Here is an 18922-nt window from a genome sequence, read left to right as displayed (position 1 = left end):
CCCTGAGGGACACCCCTTGTCACTGATCTCCATCTGGACATAGAGCCATTGCATTCATATGCTCTGGATGAGACCATCCAACCAAGTCCTCATACACTGCATATTCCACCCATCAAACCCTATCTCTCCAATTAGAGAGAAAGATGTTGTGGGGGACCAGGTCAAAGACCTTATAGAAGTCCAGACAGATGATATCGGTAGTTCTTCCCTTGACCACTGATGTGGTCACTCCATCATAGAAGGCCACCACATTGGTCAGGCAGGACTTGCCCTTGGCAAAGCCATGCTGGCTGTCTCAAATCACCTCCCTGCCCTCCATGTGCCTTAGCACATGATCCTCTTTCTAGAAGGATCTGTTCCATGATCCTCCCAGGCACAGAGGTGAGGTTGATTCGTTGGTAGTTCCCAGGGTCCTCCTTGCTACCTTTTTTAAAAATGGGTGCAATGTTTCTCTTTTTCCAGTCTCCAGGGACTTCACCTGACTAAGCACAGAACAGAAAGACAGATGGTTCACCTACTTTCCAAAGAGAAGGTTCTCACATAGTAAGTGTCTGATTCAGTAAGGATGAGCAAGGTTGAGAGTTTTTACCTCAACCACTTTGGACTCATTCATGATGCGCAGAGTGGCAGAAGAGGTCTGGATCAAGGAGCCTGAACTGCAATTAAGAAACAAGGAAAGTGCCATTAGCATGTCCTAGTAAGCCTAGGGCTGTCGAGGACAAGACTACCACCATTTTACTCTGAAAGATGTGATCTGGGGAACATAATGTTTGGAATCTTAGAAAGATGGCAAGATATACAATGAAGTCAGACACTGTAAAAAGCCACCAATGCCACTCTACTCATCAGGGACAGAAGACACAAAGTAATTGCAAGCTACAGCCCTTGGCTTGTAAGCACACCCCCTGCTTCATAGCTTTTGCCGTCTATGAATACTGCTACCCTGGAATTTTGTGTACGTAATCTCATTCTATGTACCAAACCGACCAGATGTCCTGTACATATGTTAGGCACAACGTTAGCTGACAGTAACATATATTGCCCCTCCCTAGGCCTGTTTATTTGGCCTGGGGGCCATGCTAATGCATACACATAGCTTCTGGTTACAGCTGGTTTCCATCCAGACGGCTTGGATTGTGTGCTTGCACCTGCCCGCAAAGTAGTGGGGAGAAAAAACTCTGTATGAAAAGCTGACTTAGGCAGACACCATCCTGTCCAATACATCTATGCTGGAGGGAATGAGTCTTCAAATACATCTTTGCCTTCTAAAGACTTCTTCTGTTTTCCAAGACTTCTATTAAAAAAGTTTTATCTGAGATTTAGAAAACAAGTCTTTTTTTCCTGTCCTGTAGACATTTCAAATTTTTTTGCCATTCAAGTACATCTTGGCCACACACTTCCAGTCATCACCTCTTGATGTTTGTAATATAAATTACATAAAAATTCCAATTAGAACAGAAAAGGACATTGCATAAGAAAGCAGCTTGAGAAAATAATAGCTCCAAAACAGAGATACTCTTACTGAGAGGCAGTAATCTTCCCAGAAAGTACTAAGTAATGGAACTGGTCTCATTTTATTTTTAAGCTAATAATATCCTTTTGGTGTATTATTAATGCTAGACCAGAAGACAGATCAGGAACTGCGTAACATAAACAGCAAAGTTCTCTTAAAATATTCCTTTACTGCTGTAAAATGCATTTTCAGGAACACAGTATTGCACAGTGTATCAAAATAAAAGATGTAAATTGTGAAACACTACAAGTTTATATCACTAATATCCTATCTCACTATCTTACCTCCACCATAAACAATTACATTTAACAATGCTACGATTTAAATGGTTTGGTGAACAAACCATTTCACTTAGTAAAGTTAGAATTGTCTTACATTCAACACATCAAAGGGTTCTTCAGTCACCTACCTCCCCGGCTGGCAAGGACAGTACCATCATAAGAAAACGTCAAGCATGAAGTGTCAGTGCCTGGAGCATGGGCTTGCCTGCAGTGGAATTTTGTGTGTACCTGTTTGTCAAACAAATAAAACATTAGAAAATGTATTTATTTCGAGACGGGAAAAACATTTCTTTATAGCATTTTGTGTACTCTGCTGCTATTCCTCAGTTTAAACAGAAAACCCTGTATTTTTAGCAGGTATAGAAGCTAAGTATTTCTACAGCCTTTTAAAAATGTCATAGAGGTTTCAGGGTAGGCTTTCATAGTAAGAGCTTGAATGCAAAATTTGACCTTTTCATAGGTTTAATTACACAGTCCACATTTAGGTAGCATCAGTGCTCTTGGAAAACTCCCACTAGCACTGAATAAAGGTAGTTACAACCGGTTAAGACAAAAATACATTTTAAGACAGTTCTCAACACTCCCCTAAGAAGGCTTATAGTTACAAAAAATACCAAAATACATACTTTGGAAAGACTTAAAAGAACAATTGGAAGAATTTACTTCAGCCAAATTTAACCCCTGCCAAAATTCATGGCTTATACAATAGAACAAAGCTCAGTTATTCTGAGGTTTGTGTTCCATTTAGCTGCAACAAAATTCAAGTTTGTGAATGATGTATGTTTATTTCTTATTATTTCTGTTTTGCTGATACTCCTAGAGAAAGGTAAAAATTATTTTCATGTTAAAGTTTTGTTCTTGTATAGAGCTGAATTCTTATTTATTAAGCCACTATTTAGTAAAATTCCTAAAAATTCTATTAAAAAGGGAGGGCCTTCAAATTAAATTTTAGCATTTTTGTAAAATCAAGCCTTCCTATTTCCCAACCAAAACCAAAGGTTTCAGCTAAGATATCAAGATGCCTTTCACACACAAGATGGGAAAATGGAAGGAAAGGGAAAAGGCAGAAACAGAGTCAAAGGAATTTGAGATAGATTGACTCCATTTTTAACACCTAGGAAACTACACTTCTTATTTGCCCTCTTTTCCTAATGTAAAACTAATTCATACAGTTGTAAAATAAAGCATCCAAGAGTTAAAGGTTGCCTATACAATTGTATCTCAGCATCCCATCTGTAAGAAGAGGATTAAAATATGCCCATCGTTGTGCAGAGGGGAAGAAGCCAAATTAGTGAAGACAAATTCAAGTCCTTTATTTACCATAGTGATGAGCAGAACAGAAAAATATGCATAGAAGCATACATTTTCAGAGGAGGGTTTGAATGGCATGTAGTAAGTCAGATCATGAATCACACACTGAACAGTAAGGCGACAAAACACTGAGGAGCTGCTTAGTGATTAGTATCCCATCTATGCAGTAAACAGTTCTACAGAATAAAAAAGGAGGATGTGATCACAAAATGTGAACACACGCACTGAATTAAGCTTGCACAGGATTCCTCAGTTACTGTATCTTCTAACTTTTTACTATGCATCTTACTAAGGCCCTTTTTACGGGCTATGCAAAAGACCCAAGTTAGGGACTTAATTAATGTTGTTCACCCTTTCAAATGTTCATTCTAAATTTGGTCCAAAAGCTAGACAATCTTTGCGTGATGACATAAATAATGACTGAAAGCTTGCAGATTTAGTCAAGTTTTGAGAGGAGTCACATAAGTCATTCCCTCCACAAATGACTCTTCAACAAACAGAGGAGGATTTCAAACACCAAGTAAATGCTTCTTACAGTATTTGGAGATAGAATGTAATAGCCTACATTTAGCCGTAGTACTTGTTTTGAAATTACTGTCACTTCTAGCCAATTGTGAATATCCTGGAGAAACTCTATGAACAGACTGCAGTTTACAACTGTATGTCTTTGGTGTGAGTATTTATAAATAATAAGAAACATACTTTATGCAACCAATTACATAAAATTTTCCAAGTATGTGGTAACACACAAAGGAAAAACTGTGATTTGGCTATCAGAAAATAAATTTTCTGTAGTATTTGTTAACAAGCATTAACAAGCAATTAAAATGATGTATTTTCTGTCCACGAAATAACACGGACACTTGCAAAAACATCATAAATGGTTAATAATCACACCTGGAAAAAAAGACAGAAAGATTACGATATGGTATTTAGCTCTTTCAAGTAAATTGGAAAAACTTCATTTGGTCTCCACAGCACTTGTCTACTCAACACTCCCATCCCTCCCTGGCAATGTCACACTGACATACATGTATTAAAATAACAGGGTTTTTTTATTTTCCTCCCCAACTGCAAGGATGGTGGTTTTTTCTTTCATTTCATCCTCAATCGATCTGAAATTCCCTCCTTTTGTTTTATTGCAGATAAAAAGTAAAATAAAGAAAAATCTTTGGGGTCCAACCAAAGCCTTTTTTTTTCTGTTTTATTAGTAAAAAATCCAAATATCGAGAGAGAGAGAGAGAGAGAGTAAATCACGTAACGTTTTAGGAGTTTTGTTATTTTTCTATGGTCAAAGATACTGATTTTATTTAGCATGAATTTATGAATCCACTAATCAAACCTAAACTGTATCTTTCAGGAATTGCTCACCTTAAATGTGTCACACACTATGGAGCCTTCTCAATGAAATACCTATACTTTCACCAGTTCTTACTCTTTTCCAGCTATCCCATAGAAAAATATCAACATACAGATATCCAAGAGGCAGACATTATTTGTCCCTTAATCACAAAAATGAAAACAACAGAATAAATTTAGCCAACTCTATCCTGCTTCAATGCCTTAGGATTTCATGTAAAATGAGACTTGTCTGAAAGGGACATTAAGATTGCATCAGCAATTCTGTTTGTCTTTAAAAATAAATTTGCTCAATTTACCAGCAAAAAGATTGTTTTCCTAACTTTGAGCTCTGCAAACTTGCCCTCCATATATTATTCTGCAAAGTAATATAACCCTGAATTGTAATACTAAATCAAATATTCTAAAATGATTGAAGGTTGCTCTAAAAGTGATAGAAGGTTGAAAAAGAAGTTTTACATATACTGGCAAATGTTCGTTGCAGTTTTCAAAGAAAATAATGTGTTTGGCCTCTGGCCTCAACATTTTTAACAGATGTCTAATCTTGCTAACAAATCATTAGCAAAAAAGAAAAAAAATTGTTATCAGCATGTTTCTTGCTGGAAAGACATGAAACAACAGAACTAATGTACACAATTTAAACCTTTAATTCAGGAAGGGAAGGAGAAAGCATTGAAACTACATAAAGATGTAAAGATAATTGGGGCAAAGTGTATCTACATTTCTCCCTCATCATCTCCTTTTGCTGCAGAGGTGCCTGTTATTATGCAGTAACACACTCTGTCTTCTGCAACTTGTCTGAAGGCTTTCTAGCAAATAACTCCAGCAATGCAAGCACTTTCTTTCTAGCTTTGTATTAGCACATATATTTTTGTTAAGCAATTACAGCTGACTGGACTTGTGTGCAACATGAAATGACAGGCAGAAAACATGAAGCACATGTGAGAAAGGATGCAGTCACATGTGTCGAAAAAACTACAATAACAGATAAATGTCAGAGTTTGCAATATCACTGCAGTCCTCCTAGAGGGGATGAGAACCAGATGATAGAAGGAAGCCAGAGAAAGGATTGGGAAGGGGGAAGGAGGAAGGTACACGACTGGAGTGTCAGTAATGAATATCCTTTATACAAAAATCTGGGTGGACTGAAGACCTCCCTTCGCCCCCCCCCCCCAAGAGGGAAGTGAAGACAACAGTGGCCACATGAATTGTTTATCACAAATGAATGACCTACAACAGAGCTGCATGGTTAGAGTTCTGCATCGCACAACTGCTCTCCTTCTCCAGATTTCAAAACAAAACATATTCTAGGAAAAGCAAAAGGCAGATGTAGTCAGTTTGTTCACCTCACAAATCCAAGCCACATCCATAAAAAAACCCAACAATATGCTTATCATGACAGTTTTTAACTTTCCACATTGTTCCTAGGACACAATATTTCACAGTAAGCCAAAACTTTCCCAAGATTATAATGCTTCACCCTGCCTTTTTTCTTTTAACAAAATGATGAACGTCCAAGCCAAGATATTCTTCTTCTTTCTTTTTCCTAACATCTTCAAGATTTTTTTAAAAGCAGAGGCAGAAAATTAAGGAAGGCCTTGAGGAAAGTGAGATCTACAAAGTAGTGACGAAGTTTCTGCTATATCAATCTTACCCTGTATTACAGACAAGTGACAAAATTTTATACATTTATTGGTGTGAACACAGTCAACCATGCAACCACAATCATGTCTACAGCAAAAGGAACCTCTACCCAACACTGAGTGTGCCACTAGCAATGTACAATCTACTCCAGTTTACTCCAGCACAAGGCAGGTGTATTCTGAACAGGGAAGCTCATCTCTAGAGATGCCTCCCATGCTTGCTCACCAGCTGTTCCCCCTCTTTCATATCCAGGAATGTTTCCAACGCTCCTTGAGAGAGCTGGAAATCAGGATTTATGGTGGTTTCAAATGTGAGGCAGGAGGGCAGGACTAGCTGGGCAGAGATGTCAGACAGGCAAGTCACAAGCCATGTAAGGCTCTTTGAGAGACTAAGATACTGTCAGCAAAATAAATTAGCTGACACTGATAATATTCAACTGCAAAACTGATTTTTTTAATGAACATAAAAGCCTGCCAAGATAACATGTTATCATAGGCCAGTATCAAGGTGACAAAGGCACGAGCTATAAAGCTGCAAGAAAAAAAAAACAAAGAAACAAACCAGAAACCTTCTTTTTACCACAACTGAGCAAAGCTGCCCAGGTCTTTGTTGAAGGTGATCCCATCAGAGACAGCCAGCCATCTCAGAGCTGTGATCACAGCTGACAAGGCAGGCCACGAGTTACACTCTCCAAATGGCTACTTCCCCATCCCCCCTTCAGTCATCTCTCTTGAAGGAAGCATAGTTTGCTTTCAATTATAATCCAAAAAAGAAACCTAACTGTACTTTCTGGGTTTAGTGTATCACTTACAAATTGTCAGGTCTACGCACACCAGCTGAATTAATGAAATTTCTCAATTTTTTCCCTGAGTAGGCAGTTGCAAACTGTATCAGATGCTTTCCTTAAGTCTCTGTAAACATGATCCCTGGGCTTTCAATTCATGTGACAGCTCTTCAATACCACTTCCCATGGTGTAGAAACGGATGCTGTTTCAGTAATGACCAGACTGATAGAAAACAAGATTAACTTGTCAAATTTGAGGTTTTGGTGTTTACGTGATTACACTGTTACATGATTTGCTCTTCTCTGTGATCTTCTAACTCAGAGACATCTACACATATCATTAGCAGATCTGAAACACTCCTTCCTTTCTCTCAATCCTAATGAAGCAATTATGAATAGAGTAACCTACCTTTACTTGCCATAACCAGCACATCTGACTGGCAATTGTATTTAACTGTCTTGCATGTCCATTATATTCTTTCATGTTGCAACAAAGGCCTTTTTCTAAATGGAGGGATGATATTCTAGGGGAGGTAAGTCTTTGGGATTTCTTTGTTTACGTCTCACACTCAGCAGTGCTTCAATAACCTCCTTTCACGTGTGTTTCATAGAGAAGTTTTCCCAGTTAGTTGCAATTACTGAACAGATAAGAGACTTGGCTTTTTTTTTTTCATATTCTGCATTTTTTCTTGAGCAACTGTATTGTGATGAAAAAAATAGACAGCTCTGTACCTATTTTTAAAGTCTATAAAATCTTCAGTCCCTTGCAATGAATCATGCATTATACCACGGAACTATGAACAAAAATAAAAACACAAGAGAAAATGCTTGCTTGGAAAATGTTGGGCTGTTATGGAAAACAGCATTCTTAGAAGAGAAGCCAGCCAAGGTGAAAAATGATTTAGCATTTTGTTAATTGCAATTGATACAAAAAGTTGATTTTTATTGAAACAAAATCTCTAACACTTACAGAAAAGGCAGTGAGTCAAGGTACCTGACTACATGTGGTTTTAGACAAAACAAGGAAGCAAGCAGGCTGGCTTGCCACAGAGGTGTCTCCGAATCACTGTAGAGTGATGAGAAAGTCCCTCCTATCTGCCCAGACGCCCTCACCACTTAGAGCATTCAATTTCTAAGAGTATTGCTGACCACAGAAACAATTTCTTTTTGTTTAAGTTAATTCATCACGAAAGATTTTAGGAAACCATTTTAGAAAGATGGCTTCTTAACAGCATTGTTAAATATTTGCCTAATGGTTTGAAAATGAAACCCCAGCTGAATGTTTGGCTGCACTGTCAAACTCTGCATTTGAGAAAATTATCTTGGACACAAACCCGATAAATATTACTAATAAAAATAGCTTTTGGAAACTATTCAGTTGGCTTCCTTTGGGGATTTTTTACACTGCATGAGAAAAACTTACCAGGATGTAAAAGAAACGTTCCTTTGTATCTTTTCATAACTTATCTAACCCATCCCATGCTCTCCTAGCAAATTCACGATTTTCCTCCTTTTTACTATCATAAATATGGCTTCTGTAAACCAAAAAAAAGCCCCCTCTTTTGCCTCCGTCAAAAATAATCACTCCTACAGTTGCCCAGCTGTTGAAGGTTCCTTTGCCTTCCAGAAAAGAATCAAATCTGATCAATGTTTTTCTGTAAAAATTTCTTTTAAAATTTAGTTATGAAATACTACAAGTCCACAGATTGCTTCAAACTCACCTATGACAATACCGTTATGTTTCATATCAATTAAAAGTACCCTTTATCTATTGGCAATAAACAAGCAAAATATAAACAGAAGAAATATAAATAAGGTACAAGGATGTCTTTAAAAAGCATCTACCACAAAGTTATTCCGACCATAATTCAATGTAATTTTTCATATTCTTTCAGTCTTCAGTGCTCCCAAAACTTAAAACTCATTTTTGTGACAGGTGCTTAGATAGGTGCTGTGTGAATAGTAGAAATTCACATAAAGGCAGTATTTATGGATCAGTAACACCTGATCCAAAAAAGGCATAATTTGCAGTGAGTTATCAAAGGTGGCTGTATAATAAATTTACTTACTTGTTGAAAAAAAGTAGCTAAATCATGTATACTCCAACAAGATGGGTGTATTTATCTAAGAAATGAACAGTCACTTTCATTAAATTTCTTTTAGCATGTAGTGAGCTATTATTTCTTCTGCATTATTTAATATTTACAATAAAAATGTCCTGCAAACCATTATGCCATATTTTTTCTGCTTATTAATTAAAACAATGTAATTTTTTAAAAACATGGATTTGGTTTTATTTATTCAGGTCGAAAGGCGAAGGAGGAAGAATGCCTCAGTTAAAAGGGTAAATGGTATTTTGCTACATGAAGCATTTCAGTGATAAAATGAGCATTCTTAACTCAGAGCCTCAGTGGTTTATAAATAATGTTGCATAAGGTGGCTAACATTATTAGCTCAATAAATTTAATACTGCTTTTCAAGAACCCTACATATTTGAAATCTTTTTTAAAAGCCTCTAGAAAACAAAAAATACCATCATCATTCAGCAAAGTAAGTTGTTAATAAAAGTTGTTTCTGAGAAGTTGAAGGAAACTCCTTTTCTTCTGTTACAGGTCAGCCAGGCACTTATGGGAGTGCAGTGGGAGATATGCTTTTTTTTAATAATCAAAGATACGTTGCTACTAATCTGCAAGACATAGAGTTGTTAAATGCTCTCAATTTCAGTCACCTTTAACTCAGAATTTTACCTGATCAATTCAGCAACTTCAGGATTAGGCCTCAGAGTTACGTATAAGTAATATGTAAAAGTAAGAAGCCAGCTGGAAAAAAAAAAGGGGAGGATGGAGGTAACTCAAGCAAACTTTATTTTCTTTTCAAGCAACATTCCTACCCCAGTTTCATAATTACTTCATGGCCATTGCTTTTTTTCTCACAACAATTTTATATAATTTACTAGCTAAAAAAGCAAACAAATTAAAATCACTAAACATTTGTAAGCAAAAAAATTGGCAAAGTGGAAAAAATTTTCAAAAATTGTTTTCTGCAAGTAGTTTATATAACTGAACACAGTGTTCCACAGGGAAAAGAAATAAATTCCCACTTAGCCTCAGAATCTGTAAACCCAAAGTTACAGATAACAAATTTACTGGTTTTACAAGTAAAATATTACAGTGTAAATGACTTTTTCCACATGTACAATACACAGTTGTTGAAAACTCTTTTGACAAACGTAGTTTTGTTCAAATACAACAAATTACAACTTAATAGTGCTTTTAGATTCATCCGGCATTTAGCTCAGAAACAACATAGTCTTAAATAACTCTGTCACTTCTGGTTTTGTGGTAGCATCAACTTCAACCCAAAAATACCTTTAAAACCTTTCATGATTAAAGATACTTTGTAGGATAAGTTAAATTTAAAACCAAGATTTCACTGTTTCTGCAAGATGAAGCTCCGGTATACTTGGACTTGATTTCTGACACTCAGTATTGAAATGACTTGAAAATGAATGTTTCAATTTTAAAACACACTGTGTATTTATCCATCTACATTGCACAACACCCTGTCATATCATGTTTCCAAGGTAGCCTACAGAGCAGCAATCAAGTACCTAAGCACTAGGCAGAGTGAAAAAAACTAATATCATTTAGACAAATGTGGCTTGCTGTTCTACAGTGAGACTCCTGAACATATTTAAAACATGGGTTGCCTTCAAAATTAGTTTTCTTTTTAAATAGCTATTAAAAAACAGATTACTATTTAAATAGGAGGGGATAGAATGCCTTTGTTTGGAATTAACGTCCTTCTGTCTCATTTCATGTAAATAATAATCTGATTATCAAAGGTATGGTAATGTAAAAATGTCCTAAACAATATCCAAGACTCCTTCAAGCAGGCTGCAGTATCTCCATACCAATTTGTCTCTGGGGAGTATAAAATCATTACAGAATTATTCATTCTGCAATTAGCCTTCTCATCTACTGTTAATGTTGCTTCAAAATACTCTTTTCTTTTCCCATTTCCATTTTTGATGACACTCTCTAGTACCTCTCCTGACTATAATTCTCTTTCACCAGTAGCATCCCTAGAATTCTTCTCCATTCTACAAAAAGATTCCTTCCGTTTTCTCATCCTAGCCTTCCAGTTTTATTTCAGCACAGTATTTCACACTCATGCCTGGTAACTTCTTATTTCTTCTCACCAGCAAGTGGCATCTTTGGAGAACAGAGAGATACATGAATTGCTGTTTGTGAAATACACATCTCAGAAATCTCATTTGTGACTTACGCTTTTCACAAATAGCTCCATGTTTGTTTCTCTCTCTCCATTACTCTTTTTCACACTTTGGTCTTTTCATTCAATATTGCCTTCTCCTCCATTCTCATTCCTTTTAATTAAGTCAATCCCACTTAAATTCCTTCCTGAGTGTGAACAGATTTATCCCTGACAAATCCAACAAAGCTACCCCATCCTCATTCTCATCAGCCTTGGAAGAAAGTGCCTATTTTCTGATCCCCTTCATTATTTTATGAGGTCCAGTATCTCCCGTACACCTTCTGTATGCTGGCTCCCTCCTTCACTGTTCCCTCTAGTGTGTCTCTCTCTTTCTCTGTTTCACTGACTATTCACCATTACTCAGTCACCTTGGACACTGAACTTCTCAATCTACAATATATTTTTAAAAACCATAATCACAACCCTGACTACAAATATATCAATGCCATTAAATTACCTTCCAAGAAATGGTACATCATTCTCTATCTGCTGAACACCTTAGTTCATCTTGATATCACTTTGTGAATGTTTGACTGAAAACTTAAATTCACCATGATAAAAGCTTTTCCTGATCTTCTTAGCTGGATACTGTATCTCCTCAATTTTCCTGGAAAATCCAACCTCTTTTAATTATTCATCATAAGAAAAATGTTGTTATATGCATCACAGTGTGTCATCTCCTTTCTGCCACATACTGTAAAACACACTGTAAAGAATCCAATCAATAACCCATTGCCATTATTATTACTTTGATGCCTTTTCCCTCATTGTTTCCTTGAGAATGGTTCTTTACTTTCAGGGTCCACTGTTGCCTCATTTTGTCGTCTTTAACAGCTGTATTTTGCCAATGATTTAAATATATATTCTTCCAATAATTGCACTTACAGATAATTCACTTGATCTTCAAGCACATCTGTGTTTTTTTTCCTCACATAAAGAAAAACAAAGTCAAAACCAGCAAAACCACCACTCCCTTTTCCATAACACATACGGACATACAGTAAACCATCACTTAAAAATGACAAAAGAAGGGAGAGAAGTAGCAATTGAGTTTGTTCACTGTCTTGCTTTTGTTTGTCGATGTAAATCTCTTATCAATTTGACACCAAAGGATTCATCTTCTGCCATAACCACATGTGTTTCGGAAGGAGAACAATCAAAACTGAAGTTTGTTTTAAACATCAGACACACAGCAACACATATTAACGCAGCCCTGCCTTGCTCTCCTACCTCAATGCAATAGCCAAGAAATAACAGTGACCTGTCTGGAGCACAGAAAACATTCCTACACCCCTGTCAACTCCTACCCAGTTTGGCACCACACTTCCACATACCAAATATCAAAATCAACCAGGCATTTCCACATTTGTGACAAATGACAAGCCAATGCCTGGCAATACAATGCTGTCTGCTGACTCAAACAGGTATCCCTAATTCTGAAAAATCACTCAGGCTCTTGAAGGTGGTCTTGAACACAAGCCAGTGCCAGTCCTCCCATTACAAGGACAGGAACATCCTACCTGTACTAGTTACACTTTTGCAAGCGCTGGTGAAACAGCCTGTATAAAAGTCACAGAAGTATACTCTGGTGACCTCAACAAGACGAAGTTTGCTTACAGGTCTCAGGCTCAATCTGCTGTCCAAACAAGACCACAGACCTACATACTGGTGAGGACAATGAAACAGGCTACAGAGCTAGTTTATATGCCCTTACCAGGGTATGTGCTGATCACAGCTATATTCATCAGGAGCTCTTAGTGTCCATAAAAAACACGGTCCATGATTATACAATGAACTGGATTTTTTCAGAATATTCCACTTGTTGTATGTGAGCTAGCACAGTACTTTCTAATTTGCTCATCCTATCCCAACCTTAATAAAATGTATTACACTGAAAATTAAATATAAATTAAGTTTTAGTGCTGATTACAGGTGACTGGTTTGAACACAAAACAGTTACAAGCCAAATCTGAAGTGATACATATACATGGTAAAAAGTGAAATAGTAATTATAAAGGCATTTTTATAAAACCCTACATGTTGCTTAATCTGAATGAAAATTACATACCTTGAATTGTCTAAGATTACCTTGTTTAAATTACTATAGCTTAGAAAGATTATACACATTCAAAAATTCCATTAAACTAGATATTCATACTTCGACACACAGAGACACACTGTATATGTATTTAAGCATAATGTGTGAAATATGTACATAGTCATATCCAACTCCAAATCTAGTTCTCTATCTCATGAGAAATTTAGAACTTGGTTCGAGGAAGGCAGCTGTTCCACGGATGTATCTGATTTCAGTCTGTGTAGTATCACTGCAGTCATACGTTAAATAAAACACAGCTGGAACAATGCTCCACCTATTTCACCACCCTCTCTGCTAACTGTTTAGCACTAACATCTGTTGAAAACAAACTTTAGGAAACAGGGAGTTCATTTAAAAAAAAACTTTATTTTAAAACATTTTACACTGGAAGAAGTTTTACTTATTTATCAAGCAAATGTCCAATATATTCTATTAGGTTTTGATTATGAAATTTATACCTAGAGCTGAAAGAAACTTGCTCACTGAAGACTGTCTTACAAAAAATATAATATTATTACAAATACTTTTCATTTCATATGACTGTTTTCATTCTGTACCTGCTGCCAAGAGATGGTGTAGTAGTACAGTCTATCTTCTCGTTGATAATCATGGACATTAAAATAACTTCTTTGATTTATAATCTTATTATGAATTTTCTACAAATGCCATTCAGTTTTTTTTTAAAGTTAACTAGGCTTATGAGATTTTTTTTAGAAACTGAAGGCAGTCTGTAGTGTATTATGGCCAACTATTTAAGCACATTTAGAACTGTATCTTCACAGAAGTGCACCTTTTAATGGATGCGGCCATGAAACAATCATTCTCTATATAGAAATAGTTCGGTTTTTATCAGAATTCCTCTGAATCAAATGTATGTAACCCAATGCTACATCCAAAAGCTATCCTTCACTATAACTTATATTCTTTTTTTACTTTCTCAAATGCTAACAGATTCATAGGGAATATTTTTGTATTAAAAATGTATTTCGTAATGTCATAAAAACGAGCACAACCAGAAGGACCTGGACAAGCTTGAGGAATGGGCCTGTGTGAACCGCATGAGATTCCACAAGGCCAAGTGCAGGGTCCTGCAACCCCCTGCTATCAATACAGGCTGGGGGATGAAGGGACTGAGAGCAGCCCTGCCCAGAAGAATTTGGGGGTACTGGTGGATGAAAAGCTGGACATGAGCCGGCAATGGGCGCTCACAGCCCAGAAGGCCAGCCGCATCCTGGGCTGCATCCAAAGCAGCGTGGCCAGCAGGGCAAGGGAGGGGATTCTGCCCCTCTGCTCCGCTCTGCTGAGACCCCACCTGGAGTCCTGCATCCAGCTCTGGAGCCCTCAGCACAGCAAAGACATGGACCTGCTGGGGCGGGTCCAGAGGAGGCCACCAAAATGATCAGAGCGATGGAACACCTCTGCTGTGAGGACAGGCTGAGAGAGTTGGGGTTGTTCAGCCTGGAGGAGAGAAGGCTCCGGGAAGACCTTATTGCAGTCTTCCAGTACTTAAAGGGGTCTTAGAAGAAAGACAGACAGACTTTTTAGCAGGGCCTGTAGTGATAGGACAAGGGGCAATGGTTTTAAACTAGAAGAGGGCAGATTTAGGCTAGGTATTAGGAAGAAATTTTTCACAATGAGGGTGGTGAATCACTGGCACAGGTTGCCCAGAGAGGTGGTAGCTGCCCCATCCCTGGAAACATGCAAGATCAGGCTGGACGGGGCTCTGAGCAACCTGATCTAGTTGGGCATGTCCTTGCTGATTGCAGGGGGGTTGGACTAGATGACCTTGAAAGGTCTCTTCCAACGAAATGTTTATGATCCTATTCTATGATTCTGTGATTTCAAAATAAATAATTCTCTTATGTAATTGAACTTAAAAAAAAAATTAAATAATTTCCTGTTTCTCTTTGGTAAGTTTATTTTTTCTAAATTAAACAGTTATGAAAAAGGTTATGGACAAGCACTGCACAACATTAAACTATCTGTTTCCTAGGCCAGTATCCGCTTTCTGATAGTGGTCAGTGACACAGGAATACATCAAAATCCCACAAATTTCAAATTGGAAGAATTTGTTACCTTTCTTCAACATTAGACCTCTGGAAAAGGTAGGAATTTGGTAACATTTAAAATGAGATTGGGAAAAAATAAAAAGTAAAAGAAGTTTACTCTACTTCAGTAATGATAAGAATTGAGAGGGAAATACAAAATATATTTCAAAAGTTTAAAAATTCCAAATCATTACTTCAGTTTTGAGGTTTTGCATTGTCTCAAATTACCATTCCATTAAAAGAAACCCTACTTCTAATTTCCTTTTCTATTAAAAAAATCCAAATCTAAAAACCCAACCCACCTAGCTCTTATTACACTGTTTTCTAAAATTCATTTCACATTATTCTTTATGAATAACCCAAAAAGGAAAGGTTTCTAAAAGTTATGAATTTATGAGAAAAGTGAAGCCTGCAAGAGATACAACCAAATATGAACCTGCAAGTGGCGAAGGCCCATAAATTAAGCCAAAATATAGAGCAAGCATATGCAGACAGAAAGTACCTAATCTTCACTCAGTATTTTCCAGAAATCAGAAGTTATTATTTGCATCTTCCCTCCAGATGTCCATATCATTATCCAGCTGATCGGCAGACTCTTCTTTGGCAGTGTTAGGCCTGTGCTTTCTCAGAAGTTGTAACTTGCTTGAGTGTTGGTGGTTGCCTTATCATTTCTGTGATTTCCTACCCTTTTTCTTCTTAAATGAATCCATTTGATCAAGCTGTAACAGTTTTCCATTCGTATTTTAAAATGCAGGAGTTTTAGGCTTCTCTAAAACGGAACTTAATGACCACAAGTCGTACAGATACATATTTTTCATTGCTTTTACAAAATTCACAGTATAAACCTGCTGTTCATCTCCTCACTACCTTCAAGAAATAGTGACATACTATGAATCACAATGAAAAACATTTGGATGCAAAACTAGCTTCCTAAAACACACACCAAGCACAAAATTCTTTTGTAATTTACAAACCCTATCAGGCTCTAGACCAACGAAGTGTTCAGCTGCTTGAGCAGTGCCTATACTATAGTATCTAAAAACCTTTTTTCTAATAATCTAGACCACTCTGAAGCTCACTTCTTAGAACAAAACATAGCATCCATACTTTTAACTTTTTGTCTCTGCATAAAAGGAAATTTTTCTCTGAAATAGCAAAGTTAGCTCAAGAAGGCTCTTCTGTTTAATTATTTTTCATTATTTCATCCATTTCTGCAACAGTATTCACATTATAGTAATAACACTACAATATTAATAAGGCAAATCATCGTGCTATAATGCCTGTTTTCTTCTCAAATTGTCATTTTAAAATTATTTCTGTAGACTTTACTGTGATTTTTCTAAATAGTAAACCAAAGAAAGATATATAATCCTTGTGGGATAAGGCTTTTTCCTTTAACCATACATGAATCCAAAGTAAAATCCTTTATGCTATTTTCATTGGGATGTGACAGATTTCAAGATTTAGAATTGCCTTTCATCACGATATTAGATAATGCAAACATTTAGATAGTCCTTAACTATAAACTGTTTATTATATAAGAGAGAAATACACTTAGAAATACAGCAGGGCACATTTTATCTTAGCATATGATTGTCAGAACCTTTACTGCAGCTAGCTTCAGGGTACAGATAGTATGTACTGGCTAAAACAGATGTATACAAAAAGAAATAATATATGAATCTGTTAATATTTGCTGCTGGCAAGCTTGTGTGTGATTTCCAGTTTCTGGAGCAGAGGTCTGGCACATATACATATGGAATGAAAGGGTGGGATATTATGGATATGGAAAACTTAGCTTAAGTTTGAAAGGGGAATACAGTGTATTTGGGTATCTTTCAACTTGTATTTACATAAGAAATTTCCAGATGTAGCCAGACTGCCCTCTTCAAAGCACGAAGCATGTTACATACTTGGGGAAAATTGGATGATTTGCCGTAGTAGTGATATTCAGCAAGTTTAAGAACAGTAATTGTAAAAATTTAATGCTGTGAAGATATTAATATAAATCCCAAATTCTATATAAACAAAACCAAAACAAAATATCCAAATAGTCAAGTGAATATTACATGGCCAAAATACTGAATAAAACCTAGCTTCTGTGAAAAGAGCATAATCCTGGAATGCCATGATAGACCAGATACCAAAGACACACTATGACCTTTGCCTAGTAGAAACTGTATCTAAAAAGGCATATGCACACTAGTAAAGCTTTCTAGTAGACAGACAGAAGACATACATACATGTCAAGAATTTATTACTGAGATCTCTGTCTTTTGCATGTCAGCATATGCAAAAAGCATCCTGTAACTGTGCAAAGATCCAACAATCTCATCTTCCCAAAGTATGGGTATAAATCTCTGCAAAGGACCTTCCAATTAATGGAGAAAATATTTACAGCAAGTCTCAGATCTTACTACTAGTTTTCATTACTCTGTCTTGGCAGCATCAGCTGTAAAATCCATCAAGAACAGCAAAATAAAGTTTACAAAAAAAATTCCAAATAAGGTCTGGGCTTGGATTCCTATTCCAAAACAAAAGGGTCACCATATTTAGGGGGGGGGGAAGTATCTTAAATGATCTTTTTGTGTTATCTAAATCTGCGTTCTTAGTTGTACAGAATTCCTTCCAAATGGCTCCAATACTTGTAAAACCTTTCATCTCTGAAAACTTTACCTTAAAACTTCAGACTGCACACCACAAAACAAAGGTTACAAAAACCCTTTCAAAGCAAACAATCACTAAATATAGAAATGTATTTATCTTACATCTATAGTCACACAACTATTTGGAAAATACTTTTAACAGGAGTATTTGTAATTAAAATGTACAGACCTTAGATCTGCTTAACTTCCATGCATACTGTGACATCCCACTTTTCCTCCTCTTGTATTTTGAGGATAGGGTGGCTTAAGGGTGTGTAGAAAACAGGTTATTTGGATTACCACTTGATCACACCACTTTTGGGGATATCCATGTAGGCAGTATACTAGTATAGTGTTGGATTTCATTATTATTGTGCATTTTAAGTTCTGTAAAATCATTTTGAGCTTTAGTTAAGTAATTTAAAACTGATCAAAACACATAAATTATTCTAGTAATTTAAGATCAAAGTAAGATTTTAAAACCAGGAAAAAGGAAAATGCTAGCAAAGCAGTAGTTCTGCAATACTGTAGTAGATGCTCATGTTTGAGCAGGAAATAGCTGAAGAATGGAGTTAAATATAGAACTAGGTCTTTTATGAAAAGAGAAATTAAAAAAATAAAAGTTAATCACTAGCTATAAAAATTTTTCCCCAAGCATTGAATCAATTTGTGCTTAATGAGAATTAAATTATATTGAAAATCATAAAACACTGCATCTTTCCAGTTCAGATTTACATTACATAAAAAGATAAACCTATTACAGATATATCTGTCAAAACTAATCTTTACTACTTAGAGTCCAGCCAGTAGACAGCTAAAAGCTTATAAAAATTACTCAAGGTTTCTAAACAGACCCGATTTAATATAGCTAGGAAAAAAAACAGACAAGATTTTGGCTGTACAAGCTCGTTTTTAGGTTCTTAAAGGCATTTAAAAGAAATCACTACTCCTTACAAACTCTGCC

At 36.3% G+C, this 18922-nt stretch overlaps 1 protein-coding gene across 1 annotated transcript in view; it reads right to left on the bottom strand.

Moving 5' to 3' along the window:
* The window catches only part of WDR70 (WD repeat domain 70), a gene marked incomplete at both ends in the record, with an annotated part of 154389 nt that overhangs the window by 35986 nt on the left and 99481 nt on the right, over positions 1-18922 (bottom strand). Inside the window, one exon of the mRNA XM_082013152.1 lies at positions 1923-2022. Coding sequence (XP_081869278.1) covers positions 1923-2022 — 100 coding nt within the window. The remainder of the gene's footprint in view (positions 1-1922; positions 2023-18922) is intronic.

Source organism: Phaethon aethereus (assembly GCF_964289735.1).
Source record: "Phaethon aethereus genome assembly, chromosome: Z".
Lineage (NCBI taxonomy): Eukaryota > Metazoa > Chordata > Aves > Phaethontiformes > Phaethontidae > Phaethon > Phaethon aethereus.
This window is presented reverse-complemented; position numbering and strand designations above follow the sequence as displayed.